The sequence below is a fragment of the Labeo rohita genome, chromosome 3 (assembly GCF_022985175.1).
Source record: "Labeo rohita strain BAU-BD-2019 chromosome 3, IGBB_LRoh.1.0, whole genome shotgun sequence".
Lineage (NCBI taxonomy): Eukaryota > Metazoa > Chordata > Actinopteri > Cypriniformes > Cyprinidae > Labeo > Labeo rohita.
In genome coordinates this window covers 33,957,006-33,978,681 of record NC_066871.1, presented here as the reverse complement: position 1 = coordinate 33,978,681, position 21,676 = coordinate 33,957,006, and the positions used below count along the sequence as shown (strand labels likewise).

The 21,676-nt window shown below is 36.1% G+C and overlaps 3 protein-coding genes across 4 annotated transcripts in view; all 3 read left to right on the top strand.

The window, feature by feature from the left end:
• The first annotated feature begins 825 nt into the window (after positions 1-825).
• mcrip1 (MAPK regulated corepressor interacting protein 1) lies at positions 826-6,059 on the top strand. The gene is made up of 5 exons (XM_051098984.1): positions 826-957; positions 1,435-1,517; positions 4,193-4,308; positions 4,921-5,025; positions 5,133-6,059. The coding sequence occupies exons 2-5, from the start codon at positions 1,510-1,512 to the stop codon at positions 5,195-5,197; spliced, it is 294 nt and encodes a 97-aa protein (XP_050954941.1). The 5' UTR covers positions 826-957; positions 1,435-1,509; the 3' UTR covers positions 5,198-6,059.
• Positions 6,060-8,238: 2,179 nt separating this feature from the next.
• alyref (Aly/REF export factor) lies at positions 8,239-11,764 on the top strand. 2 transcript variants are annotated; one of them, XM_051106305.1, is made up of 6 exons: positions 8,239-8,609; positions 10,519-10,680; positions 10,762-10,909; positions 11,018-11,084; positions 11,166-11,361; positions 11,452-11,764. In XM_051106305.1, the coding sequence occupies exons 1-6, from the start codon at positions 8,361-8,363 to the stop codon at positions 11,464-11,466; spliced, it is 837 nt and encodes a 278-aa protein (XP_050962262.1). In that variant the 5' UTR covers positions 8,239-8,360; the 3' UTR covers positions 11,467-11,764. The 2 variants fall into 2 exon arrangements, with proteins under 2 accessions (XP_050962262.1, XP_050962263.1); XM_051106306.1 differs by lacking the exon at positions 8,239-8,609 and adding an exon at positions 8,616-9,456.
• A 4,917-nt stretch (positions 11,765-16,681) lies between these two features.
• arhgdia (Rho GDP dissociation inhibitor (GDI) alpha) overlaps positions 16,682-21,676 on the top strand; it is a 31,847-nt gene continuing 26,852 nt past the window's right edge. Inside the window, exon 1 of the mRNA XM_051102144.1 lies at positions 16,682-16,842. The gene's annotated coding sequence lies outside the window, so the exon portion shown is untranslated. The remainder of the gene's footprint in view (positions 16,843-21,676) is intronic.

The following is a 21,676-nucleotide window of genomic DNA, read 5'->3' as shown; positions in this document are numbered from 1 at the left end:
ATTAAAACTTTAAAGTTCTTGTTCATTGTTCATTCTTTTGACTAGTAGTGTATGATATTTATGTAGCATATAATATTTAGCAACTTGTGTTTTGAAAGACCTTTAAAAAGTTTTGATTTTCAGTCAGAGAAATGATTTCAACAACATTCACTGCTGACAGTTAAAATCTGTAAAAAATACAACTGACAAAGTGCAATAATCATTTTTTACTTTTTTTTTTACTCTTTCGCATTAATATGCACGAATAAAATAAGAAACAGCAGTATTTATGAACATTTATTTTCCTAAACATCCTAAATAGTGCTGTATCTTAATAAAAGTGCGTCACAATATTTATTTTGACTATGAATATTTTTCCTTACTGTACATAACAAGACAGTAATAAACATCAGCATTTATCAACATTTGTTTTATTAAAACGTCCTAATAAAAATGATGCATCCTAATAAACGCGTCCTACAAATATTTTTGCTTGCATAAATGACGAAGGGGAGGACTGCGGGTTTTAACAGCCAATCAGAAACGCTCTTTGTCAGTTACTATACATATTAAGGATTGCTATTTAAGGACTAGCTGACTTGTGTGGTTAAAGTTCATGGTGTAAATGGCGTAGGTTCGCAAACCCTCACGCCACTTTTAAGTGGTAAGATTTATTAGGCCATGTTTGCCAAACAGATTACTTCCTCATCAAACATGATCCTAAATTCATATTGTTGTTCAAGGAAATATTTTAATATTTAAAAATCCTTCCCAAGTCACACCTAGAATTGCAAACAGCATTTATGAAAACAAATCCGCACGTCGGCTAAATTTAAATACGCGTTACCTCAGTTCGCGCATGCGCTTCTTTCTCAGCTTGCTCGGCTGAACCGGAAATAATTCGTTGGCATTAGCAACGTTTCGGCCGAGCCAGGCCTGAATACAGAGATAGCAGAAGAAAGAGAAACAAACAGACAGGTTTGAAACTGTTACTTTACGCGTTTTCCACTGTGTGAGCGTTAGTTTGAATGTTTCGCGATGCATCCGCTGTGTTTATGCTCGGAGTGTTTGTGAAGTCCGCATCAGTTTCTCACTATGAACACAATGCTAACAGACTAGCTGCTAGTAACTCATAAACAATAACAAACACTGAGCTGAGAATTACCTTGTTTAAATGACACCCAGTCCTCTCGCTTGTGACAGAAATATAGTAGCATGTGTCTGTTCGGCACATCTAATATCTCTAGTCAACCTTACGGACTTATGAACGTATTAGAAATCTGTTTAAATCATTGGTGGTGCTGCTGTTCTGATCTCATATTGATTCGGTCATATCAGTTTATGAACTGCCCCATCGATTTAGTTTTTTAGTTTTGTTGTCTGGGTCTGTTATTAAAATACAGTTTTATGACAACTGGTGTATTTTGACTGAATTACTTAAATCTTTTCCCGCAGAAAACACATTGAAGAACAGGCAAACATTCCTGTTGAGCCTCATACTGAGATTGTGAGGCAAGAGACTATAACAGAATGACCAGGTAAAGTCATCTTATTTATAAGCACAACAGAGAGACTTAATTAGAGAGTGCATTTTAGTTATAAGAGAACCACTGTTAAAAAGAAATGGATCCTTTTCACAGATTCTGATGGTGCATTTTTACAGTAATTCAAATTGTAAAACTAGCAACGTTTTTTCATATTCAGTTTAATTTTAAACATCTTTAATACATATTTTTTTCTATTACCTTATGTTCTATGGTCTTCTCAGTTCAGTTAATGAAGCTCGAGAGAGTTCCAGATGTGAAAATAAGACTTTGTTGTATGAAGCAACAAAGCCGAGATCACCGTACCGCATTTGAGTCTTTGTCTGACCTGGCTTCCATGCTTGTACCTTGTTCTTATCAGTCTTTTTAACCAAACATTGGTTAAAAATGGTTGAACTTGTCTGGTTTGCCAAAATTAATTAGTTCATCTCCTGGTTTTAATTGTGGACTCTGGCCGATTTGGCCACTTTTAAAATAACTTTCATTTCACCACTTCCTGTTGGATAGAGGTGTCCTCATCTGACATACATCAGACTTGTTTGGGCTGGACCTGTAATTATGAACATCCCCCAAACTCCCTGGTGCAATTCAGTGGAAAGCACCAGAGACTCACAGTCTGTATTAACACATCAAATACTGAAGTAGTCATTATATTAAACAGCGTGTTGATTACTGGTGTAGCCATACGCTACCAGTCAAACCTTTTTGAACTGTAAGATTTTTAATGTTTGTAAAGAATTCTCTTCTGCTCACTAAGCGTTTATTTGATCCAAAATACAGCGGTAATATTGTGAAATATTTTTACTATTTAAAAATGTGTTTCTATTGTAATATATTTTAAAATGTAATTTATTCCTGTGATCAAAGCTACATTTTTAGCATCATTACTCCAGTCTTCAGTGTAACATGATTCTTCAGAAATCATTCTAATATGCTGATTTGCTGTTCAAGAAACATTTAGCATTATTATTATCTATATTCAAAACAGTTGAGTACATTTTTAGGATTCTTTGATGAATAGAAAGTCAGCACTTATCTGAAATAAAAAAGCTTTTGTGACATTATACACTATACAGTTCAAAAGCTTGGATTCTGTATTTTTTTTATTTATTTAGCAAGTATGCTTTAAATTGATCAAAAGTGATGATAAAGACATTTATAATGTTGCAAATAATTTCTATTTCAGATGCTGTTTTTATGAACTTTTTATTCATTAAAGAAACCTGAAAAAATTCTGCTCAGCTGTTTTTAACATAAATGTTTTTTTGAGCAGCAAATCAGAATTTTAGAATGATTTCTGAAGGATCATGTGACTGGCGTAATTATGCTGAAATTCAGCTTTGAAATCACAGGAATAAATTACATTTTAAAATATATTCAAATAGAAAGCAGTTATTTTAAATTGTAAAAATATTTTAGTGTTTTTGCTGTGCTTCGGATCAAATAAATGCAAGCTTGGTGAGCAGAAGAGACTTCTTCAAAAAAAACATTGAAAAGCTTACTGTTGAAAAACTTTTTACTGGTAGTGTACATCATATTTTTGAGTAAAATATCACAATACCTTTGCATTAAATTACCCTACTTGTCAAAGTTTAGAATCATTAAGTTGTTTTAATGTTTAAAGTTTCTTCTGCTCACCAAGGTGGCATTTGTTTGATCAAAAAGACTGAAAAAAGACTAATATTGTGGAATATTATTACAATTTCAAATCACTGTTTTCTAATTTAATATGTTAAAATATCATTTGTTGTGATGGCAAAGCTGAATTTTCAGCATCATTACTCCAGTGAAAACTGAGATTTGTTAAATGGAGAAATCAATGCAACATTATAAATGCTGTCACAGCTGTTACTTTTGATCAATTTTATTCAGTCTCGTGAAAAAAAAGTATTAAAAATCTTACCTCGAACTTTAGAGTATAAGTATGTCATGGTTTCCTAGAAAGATATTAAGCAGCGCAACTGTTCACACAACATTGATAATAATCAGAAGTGTTTCTTGAAGCAGCAAATCAGCTTATTAGAATGATTTCTGAAGGATCATGTGACAATAAAGAGTGAAGTAATGGTTCTGAAAATTCAGTTTTGATCACAGGAATAAACTACAATTTAACATTTTAAAATAGTTCTTGTAAATTATAATATTTCACAGTATTGATGTGTTCACTTTTAAACAAATGTGAAGAAACATATCAGTTACAACAAATAATAATAATAATATTTTGCTATTGGAGCAAATAGGCAGACAATTTTTTTTGCTCTAGTCTTCTATTTTGTTTTCCCACTATGGAAACTGAGGAATATGCGAAGCCCAGAATTGTGAAAAGGATCCATATTAAAAGGTCCAACTACTATAAAAGCAGCTTCTGCTGAGTTTATGGTTTCACGGTTTCGAAAAACAGGTTTCAGGGTGCAACTTTCCGTTTACCATCTGGTGTGTCTACATTATGAGCATGTTAATCATTACAGTTTTAAAGCTTGGGGAAATTACCCCTTTAACACTAAAGTATAAATAAATAGTCCACAACTATCTTTATAGATTTTTGGAATTGTACCAAAAATGGGACTTTGTGCGTACATTATTTGTGTAACTTAACTACGGTTTTTCAATTTTTTTTTTTTAATTTATCTTTTAATAAAACATCTTTTGCACTGATTTGTCTTTTCCAGCTCCTCTGCCCCTAGAATGCACACGTACAAGAGGACTTCAAGCCCTCGATCACCAACGAATTCAGGAGAGCCTTTTACACCAGCACATGAAGAAAATGTGCGCTTCATCCATGACAGTAAGACATGAATCGCACCCTTTTAGCTGAGCACCATGTTCACTTATTAAAGTGCTCCTATTATGCCATTTTAAAGGTTGCTAAAATTGTTGAATGAGTCTCCTAAAACAGGTTTATATGTATGCAAGGTCAAAAATAGATTTAATTTTACCTCATTTCTAAATTATTTGTAAACGACTCGTGCGAAGCAGTTCAAAGAATCAGTCTCTCTAAACCCCTCCTTTCCGTGAGCCATCACTGCTGTGATTGGTCAGATGGCACAGTCCTTTATGATTGATTTACCACATACAGCGCGTGTCGAAAACAAAACGCCCATTGCCATAACTGATTGACAGCCCTGGAGACTTGTCAAAACATAGAAAAGATGGCATTGGTTTTACCTTTAAAATTTTAGCCGGAGTTTGACGATGAAATGGTTGAAGTGGCTGTTTAAGTGGCTGTGAAAGTGGAACGCGCTTGTAATTTGCTTATGTTTATGTTCACATACAGCTACATGACACACTGCATGAAAGGTCATATTTGAAATGGCATAATAGGAGCACTTTAAAAGTGTGATTTTCACACCTGAAAACATCACTGAAATGTATAAAATATTTTCTCTTTTCTTACCAGCTTGGCTTTGTGTTTTGAGAGACATTAAATCCCCACAAAATAGTGAACGTAATGATCGTGGACCACAGGAGTATGTGGAGAAAAACCCAAATCCCAACCTACATTGTAAGTTTACTTTTATGTAAAAGTTTCTGACAACATTTTCATTGCTCATATTTATATCCATGCAATGTTTTTAAACCTATCCACTTCGTTTTTCTCAATTCTTTTAGCTTTTATACCAGTGGACCTGAGTGACCTTAAGAAGCGAAACACACAAGACTCCAAGAAGTCTTAGACCATTCCCTCTCTTTCTGATCCAGCAGTTTTTTTGTCCTCCCTTTTACATTTGGGACCTTTTTACTCTATCAGTCTTCTGTCGGCCAACAAAGAGCCACAAGCTGGGAGATTCGGCCACCTTAGTCCAGACAGCTTCTCTCTTCTCTGCCTCATGGACCAGTGGTCTGGACTTACAGGCTGACATCTATTTATGCGTTACATTTTCAAGAGCCGTTTGAGGGGCCATTCCCTGTTTTTTCATGTTCATCCGGGCTCTCTGATTTATTTTTTATTTTTTTGCAGGTGTGAAAATAACAAAGACCTGTTTTAGGATTTTTTTTTTTTTTTTTTCTTACTCCTTGGGTCTGGGTTTAAATTCTTCTTCATGTGTTTTTTTTGTGGATGTGCAGATGACAAATGGGAAAGGCAAAGAACAGTGATGCTTAAACTGTTGGACAGACTCTACACAAACTATCACAAAATGGGACACAGTCCTGGAATTTACTCCTTTTTCAAAACGCGTTCATCACCCGCCGGGGAGCGACTGACTGTTCAGTTAGTTTCATAGATTAATTGATTCATAGAAGAATTAGCACGTTTTGTCTGATAGGACAGGTAAGTTTGGCTCGGCAACAATTTTTAGTAAACGTACCTCCATTTTTAACTATGAATTGATACCTTCAAGAACTTTAAGTAGACTTTTCCACATCTTTCGTTCCCAGCCTTTAAAATAAAATTAAAATAAAGAATACTTTTATGTTATCTCATCCTCTCTGGATTGGATTTATCATGAAGTTTTGTTGACTTTGAGGTTTCCTGTGTGCGTTTTTTGTATGTGTAGTCCTAAAATTCAACAACAAGGAATGTTTAGCAGAGATGCATTTAGAGTTCCTTCTTTTCTGGAAATGGTTAAGAAATCCTCATGACACATCACAGCTATATCCAAATTTGTTATTCAACACACTTTAGAATAGCAACTCAAAGATCACGTATCCGACTAAACTATACAGATGAAGTCAAAAGTTTACATACACCTTGCAGAATCTGCCAAATGTTAACATTACTAGTACTAAATTTACTAAAACAAAACCAAATGAAAAAAATATGATATTTAGACAAAATTATTCAAAAGTTTTCACCCCTGGCTCTTTTGCATTTTGTTTCCTTCTGGAGCATCAGTGAGCATTTATCCACAGTGTAAAAAGATGGATCTCAAAATCATACAGTCATTGTTGGAAAGGGTTCAAATACACTCAAATGCTGAAAAACCAAAGAATTAACATTTTGCAGATTCTGATTGTTTAAAAAAACTGACGAATGTTTTAGGATATTTAAGATGTAGGTTTTGTTAACCCATAATATTTAGTGTTAGTCTTTTGATTATAATTCATTTTAGAGGGTACTGTGAAACATTACATTTTAGAAAGAGTTCAGGTAAGTGATCATGTCATGATCCCATTTTCACAGCTCAGTAGGCTTTTGGAGATTGTGATTTATATAAACACAGACTTCTCAAAAGTCTTCCTAAACATGACAATTAAGCTCCTTACATATGGTCATATTTTTTAGAAATACTGTGTATTTATGGTGGGTACCTATTTATTGTAAGTAAAAAAAAAATATATATATATATATATATATATATATACACACATATACACACACTGCCCTCCAAAAGTTTGGAAACACCCTAGAAAAGTGGGGTTTTGGACAATATTGGCATGAATCCTTTTTAATTTGTGATAATTTTGCACTGATAAGGAACACCACACACTACAAAAACATATTTTATTACATAAACAGTTTATACATATAAAAAACATTTTTTATTCATCGAAATATCCACCATTAGCAGCTATTACAGCTCTGCATAATCTGGGCCTAAATTCATTGTATTTTAAGTTTAATTGGCAATCAACTGATGAAGCTATTAAGGTGTGCTGACCCAAAAATCTTTTAAAAACCTGGGCCAAGTTTAAACCAGTAACCAGGCATCACAGCTGGCAAAGCTTGTATATATTGGCATTATTATGTAATCAAAATGAAAATTATTATTGCTGGTCTTCAATGATAATGTCAAGTTACTTTAATGTATTTGCACCAAAAAATGATAAGGATTTATGCTGATATCATCCAAACCTACACTTTGCCAGGGTTGTTTCCAAACTTTCAGAGGGCAGTGTATATATATTACTAAATTCACAACTTCAGCATTTGTCCTTGATCTAAATGGAAAGTATGTTTTCAAGTATTAATATCTATTCAAAGAACATATAGACATTCATATACATCCATATAGCCAATAATACATTGTATGGGTCAAAATTATTATTTTTTTTTTTTTTATGGCAAAAATCATTAGGATATTAGGTAAAGATCATGTTCCATGAAAATATTTTGTAAATGTCCTACCGTAAATACATCAAAACTTAATTTTCGATTAGTAATATGCATTGGTTGGTACTTCATTTGGACAACTTTAAAGTTGATTTTCTCATTATTTTGATTTTTTTGCACCCTTAGATTACAGATTTATAAATAGTTGTTTCTCAGCTAAATATTGTCCTTTCCTAACAAACATATATCAATGGAAAACGTATTTAATCAGCTGTCAATTTTCAAATATGTACCATTATGATTGGTTTTGTGGTCCAGGGTCACATTTCATATATATTTAAATACTTTGCATCATTTTGTCCCTCAAACACTCTAAACTAAAGTATTTTTTCAATAAACCAGGGCATAATTTAGGTATAAATATCTTGTGTAATACCATCAGATGTTCTAAAACGCAAAAAATAGACGTTGATGCAATATAGTACACCTAAAAATGTTATTCTGTCGGTTTTCAGATGATGTATAAAGAAAAAAAAATACCCTTAGGACTGGTTTTGTGGTCCAGGGTCGCATATTTGTATTTGTGAGTTTGGAAAGGTGGGGAAATAAAAGCTAGAGAGAAAACTACCAAAACTTTTTGAAGAAAACCTACAGAGGAATTTAAACCGGAAGCGTTCGTCTTACCGAACTACGTCATCGGCGTTCCCGCTATAAAAGTGGCGCCGGCGGTAGGTCGTTGTTTCCTCTTTTGTGAGTGAGCGGTAGCACAGGGGCAGTGTAGTACTTCACACGAGCTGTTTTGTTTTTAGTTAACGGCAGTGTTTAGCGTTAACAAAGGCCAGACCATGGCAGACAAGATGGATATGTCCTTAGACGATATCATCAAGCAAAACAGGCAGCGCGGGGGTGGCGGGCGCGGCGGGAGAGGAGGCCGCGGTGGCCGTGGAGGCACAGGAGGCGGCCGCGGTGCTGGCGCCGGCGGGCGGCTCGGAAACACAGGCGGAGGCTTTGGAGGCCGCGGCGGGGGATCGGGCCCCATGAGGAACCGACAGAGCCTGAGCCGCGGAAGAAGCAGACCTACGCCGTACAGCAGGGTAGGAGAAAGCGGAGAAAATCATGGGCGCATCCACATGCCTGGGTGAAGTCCCGGTTTTTATCTTTCTAGGCTGCCAGCAAACATGGCGGCTAGCTCGCTATACGTGCCCCTGGAGCTTCTCTGGCAGGGTAGTTCGGAGAAGCTCGGTAGATATATATTGTGCATAATGTGTTCTCTCCCTAAGCCCGTTGTCTTGCCATCCGTGTGAGCTTCAAGCATCGCGGGTCGTGAAGCTCGGCTACAGCGTGTGTGGAGCGGCTTGTGCATCTCCTATCCTGCGGCCGTCGACGCCATTTTGGAGACGGCTGATCCCTTTCATTCAGCCTAAGCTTTCTTTGTTTTCGACAACCTCCAGCGCACACCCTCACACGGTCCACCTTGTGATTTTTGAAGAGTCGACCCTTGCTTTTTTGTGTGCGTTAAAGCCCAGCTTTAAGAAGGCCTTCGTTCCTCGCTGGAATTCGGCTTTTGTTTGGGAGGGGTTTCATGGTCTCAAATATCCTTGAAAGCAGAAATATAGTTATAGTGTTGGAGCCTTACAGGATAAATGGACTTTGACCATCCATGTCCAGCCATTATGGAGATTCCCCCTTGCTAATTATTAGTTTGAGCTTAGTGAGGGCAGTATTTATATAAGCCCGTCAAAATGGCGTGGGCTCAAAATGGACGCTCCAAAGCGGCTTCAGATGCCAAGCATGGACACTTTTGGTTGCCTCGTTTTAACCACCTGTTTTGGACTTTGCTGTGCTGCTCCTCATCGGAGACCAGTGGAACATCCATACCCACCTAATGGAGGCCTGCTGGGATTCATTTGGAGTGAACGGCAAGAGACTCTCGGGTTGCTGGTAGCTAGTTAACTTGCTACCAAGGGGGTGGGCAGTTTCTGAGGGAATATAGTGGTGTTTACAACAATAAGCTACGTTTGAGTTCACTTGTTGTTAACCTACTGTGTATACAGACGTCGTGTAATGCATGTGTAATGCTTTGAATTAACCCTCTGGTTTTCTTAACTTTATTTGTTGATGGTCAAGTCCCATAGAATAACATTTTTAGGTGTACTATATTGTGTCAATGTCTGTTTTTGTGTTTTGAGAATATACTTCATGGTATCAATCTTAGAACATGATCTTTACTTAATATCCTAATGCTTTTTGGCATAATAGAAAAATTGATAATTTGACCAATACGATGTATTTTTGCAACCCATGCAACTTATGAATGGTTTTGTGGTCCAGGGTCACATATGTAGAGCTGTGTATTCCATAGTTGCCTGAAGTATTTTAAGACTTGTTTTAGACGTTATCTAGTTAATCAGGGCTGGTCATGTAGATTTTTACACCTTCATTTTTTTGTATTTCCCATTCACTTCCTGTGTTGGTCACTACCCTTTTTTTTTTTTTTTTTTTTTTTTTTTTTTTTTTTAAACCATTAAGATCATGTGATTTCAGACAGTTTAGCCTTTTATGTCCACAGATTTTTGCCTGTATAGCAAGTGCCTCAAAAGTCAACTTTCATATCAATCCAATTAAGTTCATTTGTAAAAAAAAAAAAAAAAAAAAAAAAAAAAAAAAAAAACTTAATGTAAAAACTTGTCTTTAATGACCAACCACCAGAGGGTTAAGCTCGCCTTCACTGAGATCTAGTGAATTGCACATCTAGTAAAGTTAGAACATGATCCGAAGCAACGTCCTACACGTACTTTTCCTACCAGCTGTGTCCTGCATTGGTTTACTTGTTTGTAGTGATGGGGTGGGCAGGGATTGCTGGAAATCACAGTGAGCGCACTGGGTGCCCCTGGCCTTGTTGAAGCGGAGCCCCCTGCTTGCCCCAACACCCAGCCGAGTGGACTGTCAGTGACAGACTGGGGGACCGAAGTCAGCAGGTGCGTTCTCTCTCATCTGTTGCAGCCCAAGCAGCTCCCAGACAAGTGGCAGCATGACCTGTTCGACAACGGCTACAGCGCGAACGCCGGCGGTGGAGGCGGCGGCGGCGGTGGAGCGGGCGTGGAAACCGGAGGAAAACTCCTCGTGTCCAATCTTGACTTCGGCGTCTCTGATGCAGACATTCAGGTATGTGTCACTTTAACTTGTGCAGTGGAGAGTCTTAAAGTATTTGATTGTTCTGTAGCTAAGGTATGGTTTGCGCTGCAGGAACTCTTCGCAGAATTTGGCACTTTGAAGAAAGCGGCAGTACATTACGATCGGTCAGGACGCAGCCTCGGCACTGCCGACGTTCACTTCGAGAGGAAAGCAGACGCCCTGAAAGCCATGAAGCAGTACAACGGTGTTCCCCTCGATGGTATGTGCATCCTAGAGCTTCCTCAGCTTACAGGAAGCTATAAAGTGCTTTGGGTAGCCTGTTGAATTGGTCTGGTGGCAATTCTCAGTCATGTGAACTCTCTTTCAGGTCGCCCAATGAACATTCAGCTTGTTACATCACAGATTGACGCACAGAGGCGGACTCCGATGCAGGGGTAAGCATGAATTAGTGTAGTTTGTAATAGTATTTTCTAATGTTTTGGCTTGACTAAACGTTTGGTTCTCCTTCCTGACAGTCTAAATCGTGGCGGTGGTGGTGGCGGTATGAACAGAAACAGAGTTGGGGGCTTTGGCCCACAGAAAGGTCGTGGGGGACGTGGCGGCGGAGGAGCCAGAGGTCGGGGACGAGGCGGGCGAGGTGGCGGTGGCAGCAGCAAACAGCAGCTCTCTGCCGAAGAGCTGGATGCCCAGCTAGACGCCTACAATGCCAGGGTGTGTTAACTAATTCAAAGGTGCTTTTCAAACATGCTTTTGTGTTTTTAAACAAATGGTAGTAACTTCTTCCTTTTGTGTTTCAAACAGATGGATACCAGCTAAATACCAACACGTCAAGCTGCATTCCCCGCTGTTCCGACATGGGAAGAGTGGTCATCGTTGTAATAGCTTTGAACATGCCGGATGTTTTACACTCGCGTCTTCAGAAGTGATTTAAATTTGTGTACCGATTTCTCTCTTTCTCCTTTTAAAATGCTAAAGTGTTTTTTACCTACTTTGTTTTATTTTTGGTTTCCTTTTTGAGAAAAAACCTGGTTGGACTGTAGGATTTAAGGGATGGCCTTATCTTAACCATCCTTTTGTGTAGATCATTGAAATAAAAACCTGCAGTATTTAGTAACCACATAATGTCTCTGCTTCATTGTATACGCATTGGCTTTTTTTTTATTACACTAGAGAACTGCCAACTTCAGCTAATCTTAGCTGTAGTATTTTAGTGTGTAAAACTCTTATAGCAATAAGCACAATACTCATGTTGGCCACTGGGTGTCTGCAACTTTGTGTCTTTCTCTTGCTTGTAAATTAATGGATGGTAACAATGCTCCTGTAGGCCTCTAAATAAGTGATGATGGACATTATAACCCTTTTTTGTGTTTAAACTTAATATTTTGACTTTGAGATCAAAAATATGATCGGTACATGGCTTAAAGGGATAGTTCACTCCAGTGCAAAGTCATTAATTACTCGCCATGTTGTTCCAAAGCCGTAAGGCCTTGGTTCATCTTTGGAACACAAATTAGGATATTTTCTGACCCTTCATGGGTCCTATTGTGTTTGAGGTCCAGGTACCAAGACCATTGACAAAATAGTCCTTGTGACAAAAGTGGTTCAAACATAATTTTATGAAGCTGTGAGGATACTTTTGTTGTGCAAAAAGCTAAAATAACTATTCAGCAACTCTTCCATGTCAGAATTTTCATTTTTGGGTGAACTAACCCTTTAAGGCTTAGCTTAGTGTGAAAAGCTTTTTGAATGGCTTTGCCTGTACAAATGGCAAATACCAGGTTATAATCAGTTTTGGGGGTAATGCATTACAAGTAATGCGAGTTATGTAAGCATTACTTTTTAAGTTCACAATGAAAAATCTGAGTTACTTTTTAAAATAAGTAATGTGAGTAACTTGTTTTTCCATTTATGCTGTGCCTGTTTTGAGAGAAAGTGGGAGTAAAGCAAAGAAGCAGAGGTACTTATTTCTGCTTGAGGCTTATTTAATTTCACTTTTGATATGAAAGGCTCTTTACAGTTGCCAAAAAAATAACTTTCCCCAACACTGATTAACACCAACTTTTTAAAATATACTTCAGACAAAAAGCACTTTTAAGTTACTTTTCTATAGAGTAACAAATTATTGTAATGCATTGTTTAAAAGTAAATTTCCCCAACAGTGGTTAAAATAGTAAGTTGAGCAATTATATAGTAATTAGATTATATTTTTCAACTAACTAGAAAAGTAACGTATTTTTTTATTTTCAAGAAAATATCTTTGCTACTTTGCTTTCCCATTTATTCACTGACACCCCTTCTGTCCCTGTGTTGCAAGAAATTGGCAGTAAAATACAGAAGCAGAGGTACATACTTCAGCTTGAGGTTTATTCATTTCACTAATTAGTAAAGTAACAAATTACTTTTAAATTTACAGGAAAATGTCAGTTAATTTTTTTCAAATAAGTAATGCAAGTTACTTTGTTTTCCCATATATTCACTGACACCCCTTCTGTCCCTGTGTTGCAAGAAATTGGGAGTAATATGCAGAAGCAGAGGTACTTCAGCTTGAGGCTTATTGATTTAAATTTTAATGTGAAAGGCCCTTTACAGTTGCCAAAAATAACTTTTGGGATTTTCTTATTAAAAATAAACAAGTAAGCCCAGCCCAGGTGACAAAAAGTAACACAAAAGTAATGTAATGCATTACTTTACATGAAAACTAACTAAGCAATGGAGTTACAGATTATTGTAATGCATTGTTTAAAGGAGAAGTGCACTTCCAGAACAACAATTTACAAATAATTTACTCACCCCCTTGTCATCCACAATGTTCATGTCTTTTTTTCTTCAGTCGTAAAATAAATTAGTTTTTTTGAGTTAAACACCATTTTTCCCCATATATGGTGCCCCGATTTTGAACTTCCAAAAAGCAGTTTAAATGCATCAGTGTAAAAGACATGAACATTGTGGATGACAAGGGAGTGAGTAAATTATTTGTAAATTGTTGTTCTGGAAGTGGACTTCTCCTTAAAAAGTAACTTTCCCCAACAGTGGTTAAAAATAGTAAGCTGAGCAATTATAGTCAGTGTGGGGAGAAACGCATTACAAATAACACGAGTTATGTAATTAGATTTTTTTTTCAAGTAACTAGTAAAGTAACATTAGTTTTACATTTACAAGAAAATATCAGAGTTAGCTTTGCTTTCGCATTTATTCACTGACACCCTTTCTGTCCCTGTGTTAAGAGAAATTTGGAGTAAACCGCAGAAGCAGAGGTACTTACTTCAGCTTGAGGCTTATTAATTTCATTTTTGATATGAAAGGCCCTTTACAGTTGCCAAAAATACAACTTTTGAGATTTTTTTTTATTAAAAAACAAATAAGAAAGCCCAGCCCAGATGACAAAAAAGTCATGCAAAAGTAACGTAATGCATTACTTTCCATAAGTACTGCAGTAAGTCAGTTTTTTATGGAGTAACGGATTATTGTAATGCATTACGTTTAAAGGTAACTTTCCCCAACAGTTTTTAAAACTGCAAGTCGAGCAGTTATAGCTGTTTAAACACTGTTATCTATCTTTATACACTGTTCCCAAAGCCATGCCCTTTATGAAAAGTCAGAAAATGCAAAAGCTCAAAATGATTCATGCTCATTTCTGATTGGCCAAAAGAGGGCAAACTTTACTTCTTGTTTGCTCAAAGAGACGAAATCTGTCAGTCAGGTGCGGTGCTGTGGGTAACATTACAGGTAACTACAAGAAAATATCTTAGAGTTACTTTTTCACGTAAGTAACGGCAATTACTCTTTCCCCTTCACTGACTGACAATTTGCATGTTGGGAAATCAGGAGTAAGTGCAGAGGTGTTATGTTCACTGTGTGAACATGATGTTACTGTAGTTCTAGACTAAATGTCAACATGCATTTACTTATCTCACCTGCACAAAAACAGATTCAGTATTCCTCAAAATGAATAAAAACAGTAAAATGCAAACTCAGAATATGACGCAAACCTGCAATAATGAAATATTTTAAATAACAAATATCCTTTATGTATTTAACCCCATTTTATTAACCATTGTCTCTGCTGCTGACCTTCAATGATCCAGTTCAACCATACTAATAAGCAAAAGTTACTTTAGATAAACTAATATTTGTGACCCTGGAACACAAAACCAGTTATAAGGGTCATAAGGGTTTTTTGAAATTGAAATCATCTTTAAATTTCATTGATTTATGGTTAGTAATAATCAAATTATTGAGAAAATCGCCTTTAAAGTTGTCCAAATTAAGTTAGCAATGCATATTACTAATCAAACATTAAGTTTTGATATATTTACGGTGGGAAATTTACAAAATATCTTCATGGAACATGATCTTTACTTAATTTCCTACTGATTTTTGGCAAAAAAAGAAAAGTGGATAATTTTGACCCATACAATGTATTTCTGGCTACTGCTACATATAGACCCGCGCTACTTATGGCTGGTTTTGTGGTCCAGGGTCACATTTGTGCTTTATTTTTTATTGCAGAAGAGTGCTGAACTTTATTCTCCTGTATTCTATTGTACAAACCTGAATTTACTTTTTCTTCACCCTGAGGCTTATTCATTTCACTTTTGGTGTGAAAGGGCTTTTACGTTCGCCAAAAACAGAACAAGCAAGCCCTCCTCAGTTTTTAAAAGTAACGCAAAGGTAACCTAAAACATTACTTTCCATAAAAAGTAACCAGCATAATTAATTACTTTTTAGGGAGTAACGCAATATTGTAATGCATTTACGTTACTTTTTAAAGTAACTTTCCCCAACACAGGTTAAAGTCGTTTTTAACTTAATGCTATTATCTAACTTTATACTCTGCTCCCGAAGCCACGCCCTTTATGAAACTTCAGCAAATCCAAGGGCTCAAAATGTTTCACGCTCGTTTCTGATTGGCCAAAAGAGGGCAAACTTTACTTCTTGTTCTTGCTACTTTAGATAAACTAATATTTGTGACCATGGACCACAAAACCAGTTATAAGGGTCATAAGGGTTTTTAGAAATTTGGATTTATGCATCATCTGAAAGCTGAATAAATAAGCTTTCCATTGATATATGATTAGTAATAATCCGGATTCGAAATATTGAGAAAATTGCCTTTAAAGTTGTCCAAATTAAGTTATCAGTGCATATTACTAAACAAAATTAAGTTTTGATATATTTACGGTAGAAAATGTACAAAATATCTTCATGGAACATGATCTTTACTTAATATCCTACTGATTTTTGGCATAAAAGAAAAGTGGATAATTTTGACCCATACAAAGTATTGTTGGCTATTGCTACAAATATACCCGTGCTCCTTATGGCTGGTTTTGTGGTCCAGGGTCACAATTGTGCTTCTCCTGTATTCTATTGTACAAACCTGAATTTACTTTTCCTTCACCCTGAGGCTTATTCATTTTAGTTTTGGTGTGAAAGGGCTTTTACGTTCGCCAAAAACAGAACTTTTTATATTAAAAACAAACAAGCAAGCCCTGCTCAGTTTTTAAAAGTAACGCAAAAGCAACCTAACACATTACTTTCCATAAAAAGTAACCAACATAATTACTTTTTAGGGAGTAACGCAATATTGTAATGCATTAACGTTACTTTAAAAAGTAACTTTCCCCAACACAGGTTTAAAGCCGTTTTTAACTTAACGCTATTATCTAACTTTATACTCCGCTCCCGAAGCCACGCCCTTTATGAAACTTCAGCAAATCCAAGGGCTCAAAATGTTTCACGCTCGTTTCTGATTGGCCAAAAGAGGGCGGGCCGCTGGACTGAAACTTCTTGGTCGCCCAAAGAGCCGAGGTTTGTCAGTCAGGTGTGATACTGTAATCCCAGTATTAATGCTTACATTATCTTTAAATAATGGCGTTTTATCAGTCAGGTATCTGTCACGACAAACATGTAATGTATAAATAACCTACAATAACATAATTTAATAAGGATGCGTAAAAAATCCGCTGTTATTCCTCTCCACGAATTCACACCCATGTCGATCCGTTTGCGTTCAAAAAGAACAAGCGGTTGTTTTTGCGCACGCGCAGAGAGCGTCAGACGCGTGACGCGTTCGACGGTATTCCCGGAAGTGTGTCGCTCTCTGGCATCGCCGCCGCTCCCTCATCGCGCCATTGAGAAGTCAGGGAAGCTTTCTCTAACCTATTGACTCGCAGAACCCGCAGGTCCACGGTAAGTTTTCACAACAAAAAACACCACGAACATCTCATATAACACACGCAGAAAATATCCCACAGCGTTTTCGCTCGCGTTGACGGTTTTCCTCCGGTAGTTTTGCATCTTTTGTAGCTCGGTAGCAGCTACGGCAGGTTGTCACAAGACAGCAAGTTGATACATGCATTTCCTGCCTGCTCCGCTAACTACATTCAGTCCTTTATAAAAAAAAATGCTCAATGAAAAATTATGGATGTGTGTAATTTTATGGATCAGACTGGAGAGTATTGGACCTCCAGTATCAGTTTGATCACATCCTGACCAGCCCAGTTTTGTCTGAATTGATCATCAGGCGTTGTCTGATAGCCTGTGGCGAAACATCAAAGTTAACGATCATTTTCAAGTGTAACGTTTTGCCTTTTTCTACGAAATATAGTCTATTAGAGATTAAACTCAGGGATTGTGTTTTTTAAAAACACAGTACATTTTGACAGCATGTTTTCTGATATGGTGCATGAGAAAGTATTTTGTATTTAAAATAATACAAAGCTAAACATGGTCTTAATATAATCAGCTGCTTCATGTAAAACGTATATCGGATGATGTACTGAAATTGGGTTGTGACATTAGATCTTGACCTGAGAATAAAGGGCCAAGAAGTCGGAAGCATTTTCTTTACTTGTTTTGTCTGCTGCTGAGATAATGTTATAACCTCCACACAATCCACCGATTCGTTGCATGAATTCGCGATTTGCAAATGTTAGGAGTCTAAATGAAATCGTATTTAACTTTTTATTATTATTAAACTTCCTGCTGATATAAATGATGTTCGGTTAGCAGCATTAGCTTGCTAGCATGAGGAGGAACTTCCTGGATCAAAGCTGCAAGTTCATTTTGAGTCATGTTGAAATTACTAATTTTTTTTTTTTTTTAATTTGCTATATCTGTATTTTTATCTTGGACCTAAACGGCGACTAAATACATTGCGTAGATTGTAAAAGACATTAATAAGGGTATAAAACGCATGTCTTGATGCAGTTATTTGAGGTAGTCATTCATCGTCATGATTTCCCTTTTTTGTTTTCCTGTGTTAATCCCGGTTAATTTAATCTTGCCTGACACCGGCTGTTAAATCTACCTGAATGTGACGCTAAGTGCGTTTAAGGAAGAGCGAGGCGGAGATTAACGTAATATTTGCCTGAGCACAGATTGAATGTAAGGAAGTATTTACATAACCATTTCTCGTGTTCTCCAAGAGCGTCCTGACTTGATTAACAAAAGAAGCCCACTGCTGAAACCCCCCGAAAAAAAAAAAAAATCAAGGCTAATTTCCTTCCTGTGCAGTGCGAGTGGCGCGATGCATTTTCTAGTTCCTTCTTTCTGAGGCGAATTTACGATTCATACTATGGGGAAGAATAGGCTCATGAATATTAATTACGTAAACCGACGTTCGCCTTGTAAGTCTATCTAATTGGCTGAAAGCAGAAACGGTTAGCGAATGAGCGAAGTGTACTACAATGGAGGTGTGGCTTATGTGTATTAATTAGGTCACGTGGTTTATCGCGTCAATACGTTTCGAAGATACGTCGGCAGGATGAAATGAATATTCATGAGCTACGCCGTAGCCATAGTAGCCGTCGTTTGGGCTGTCGTGAGTTTGTCAGGGCGGTGTCTGCAGGCCGCCTCAGTGCTTAAACTTTGTCCTTAAGTCTATCGAGCAGCCCTTTGCATTATTACTGTACAACATTTGTCTCAAAGGTTACATAGTAGGTATGTAGTTTGTTCAAAATTTACTTCACATATGATATTTAAAGTAAAAAGGACAGAAGTTGTCATTATTTGACAGTAACACACATGTTGCTGTAATAACAATATGTGACCCTGGATCACAAAACCAGTCGTAGGGGTCATTTTTTCAAAATTGAGATTTATAAATCATATTAAAGCTGAATAAATAAGGTTTTCATTGATGTATAGTTTGTTGGGATAGGACAATATTTGTCCGAGATATAACTATTTAAAAATCAGGAATCTAAGGGTGAAAAAAATTCAAAAATTGAGAAAATCACCTTTAAAGTTCGAATAATGTTGTTAACAATGTATATTTCTCAAAAAAAAAATTAAGTTTTCATACATTTACAGTAGGAATTTTACAAAATATCTTCATGGAACATGATCTTTACTTAATTTCCTAATGATTTTTGGCATAAAAGAAAAATCAATAATTTTGACCCATGCAATGTATTTTTGGCTATTGCTACAAATACACCCCAGCGACTTAAGACTGGTTTTTTGTTCCAGGGTCACATATATGACCCTGGACTACAAAACGAGTCATAAGGGTCATTTTCTTGAAATTGAGACTTATTAACTGAATTCATATGAAAGCTGAATAAATAAGCTTTACATTGATGTATGGTTTTTGTTAGGACATAACTATATTTGGTCGAGATACTGTTTGAAATTCTGAAACCTGAGGGTGCAAAAAACTCAAAATATTGAGAAAATCACCTTTAAAGTTGTCCAAATGAAAATTAGGTTTTTATGTTTAGGGTAGGAAATTTACGAAATATCTTAATGGAACATAATCTTTACTTAATATCCTAATGGCATAAAAGAAAAATCTATCATTTTGACTTATACAGTGTATTTTTGGCTGTTGCTACAAATATACCCGTGCTGCTGAAGACTGGTTTTGTGTTCCAGGGTCACATATGTTGTCTGTACTAAAATATTTAGTTTTTTGTTAAAGCTAAATGATAAATATGATTTTATTAATTATAAAACAGATGTTTAATAGGTGCACCTGTCCAACAGCTTGCTTTTTATTCTCAACAGCGTAACTGGAGTGTGAAATTCTGCAGTGATATTTTTCCTTTGCAACCAATAATATGATCAGATGTGGAAGAGGGAGGGTGGTGGCTGTGTCCTATATACTTGACCACAATTCAATATTTCAGTTCTATTAGGGGAAACTGAAGGCAAAGCAGGTTGCCAATTGAATTTATTATCTTGAGCAGTTTGAGAACGTCTGTGCGTGTGCTTTTGCATGGCTTATGTCCAAAATTAGTCTAGCTTCTTATAAGCACTGCAGTGTTCTGCATGAATTTACTTTTTTGAGAAGTGAGTATGTAAAGCAAAAACAAACATGATCTCTTAGTGTGTTTTGTTCATGTCATTGTCTCAATTGTATAGTTCAGCCGATTGAATGAATAATAGATTTAGATTTCCTTTATGTAGTCTTTCAGGCTGATACAGCAGCAGAGAGACGGACATCAAAGAGCTGTGATGAGAAGCCACATAAAGGTCAGGCCTGATGGGCCATCACTGATATGACCACCGCTGTAAGTGCTCCCGCGGGCACTGGTGGCTTTTATTGACCCCAGTCGAGCTAGAAGCTACGGCTGGGCAATAGAAAGTTATTTTAAGGTTTTATTTTTTAGCCTTTTGATGATTTTCAGTACAAACAGGCCTAAATCTATTTCTGTGCTTGCTCTGAAATGACTTAAAATGGTGCTTTTATTTCTTCAATCAGAGAAAACAACAAATATTTTAGTCAGATAGATTCAAAATGTTTAATATTAGACCTAAAATCGTTAAAAATAACACAAGTATTTATGTAGTACCAATATAACAATGGTACACAGTACTAAACTGCACGCAGTGTTTATCCACAGATGTTTCTGCTGAATCATTTCGACATTTGAAAAGCTGAAATTGACACTTCAGAAGATTGGAAAGGCAAGCCCAGTTTCACACTTAGCACTGTAAAATGTGTGAAATTCTTAATGCGAGTGCAAATATGTTTTGCACTTTGCTGTAAGGGGCTGAGTAGTAGGCATTAGTGTAAATGGTTTCAGCAGTGTGTTTTCTGGTTCAGGTGAGCTACCGTCATAGCGAAGGGAACGTTTGGGGAAAATCTTGAAAAGTGAGTTAGTTTAAGTTGTGCAATGTTAGGTATGTGCAACAGGACAGTATTTTTGCAATGCATTTTCCTGGAATTCACATCTGCGTTTGCATGCTTGCAAAATATTTACACCTCTGCACGTTTATACCGGTTTTAAAAGACTCACATTTATACTAGTTTGTATAATTAAAGTTAATGAGATTCTGATTTTTACACTGCAGGATGTGACTAATATTAAGAAGTTTCAAATTTATTCTTACAAGTGAAAGAAAACTCAGTTGGATACATTTAGTAGATTCAGTACGGCTACAGAAGTAGCAACAGGTCTTTCATAGTGTGACGTACTGTAAATCTAAGTAAAACTGATTAAAAAATGTAATATGATTTATAAATTACGAGTTAAAAAAATTTAACATGCATGGATAAATTATTCACAAAATGATAAATATCCATTTAGAATATATATATATATATATATATATATATATATATATATATATATATATATATATATATATATATATATATATATATATATATATATATGAATTTTGATTTTATACCACTTAAATCTTCAAACCACTGTTTGTACAATGAATTGCCATAATCAGCTTCTTTATTGTTTTATTACTTTTTACTTGTCCTTAGTGTCTTGCCTTTCTACTTTTACATACCACTTAAAACTTAAAACCACTGTTTGTACAATGAATTGCCATAATCAGATTCTTTATTGTTTTATTACTTTTTACTTGTCCTTAGTATCTTGCCTTTCTACTTTTACATTAGTTTGCCAATTAGTTATATTGGTAACACTTTACAATAAGGTTCATTATTTGACTACATTAGTTAACATGAGCTAAGAATGAACAATACTCCTACAGCATTTATTAATCTTAGTTCATGCTAATTTCAGCATTTACTAATGCATTATTAAAATCACAAGTT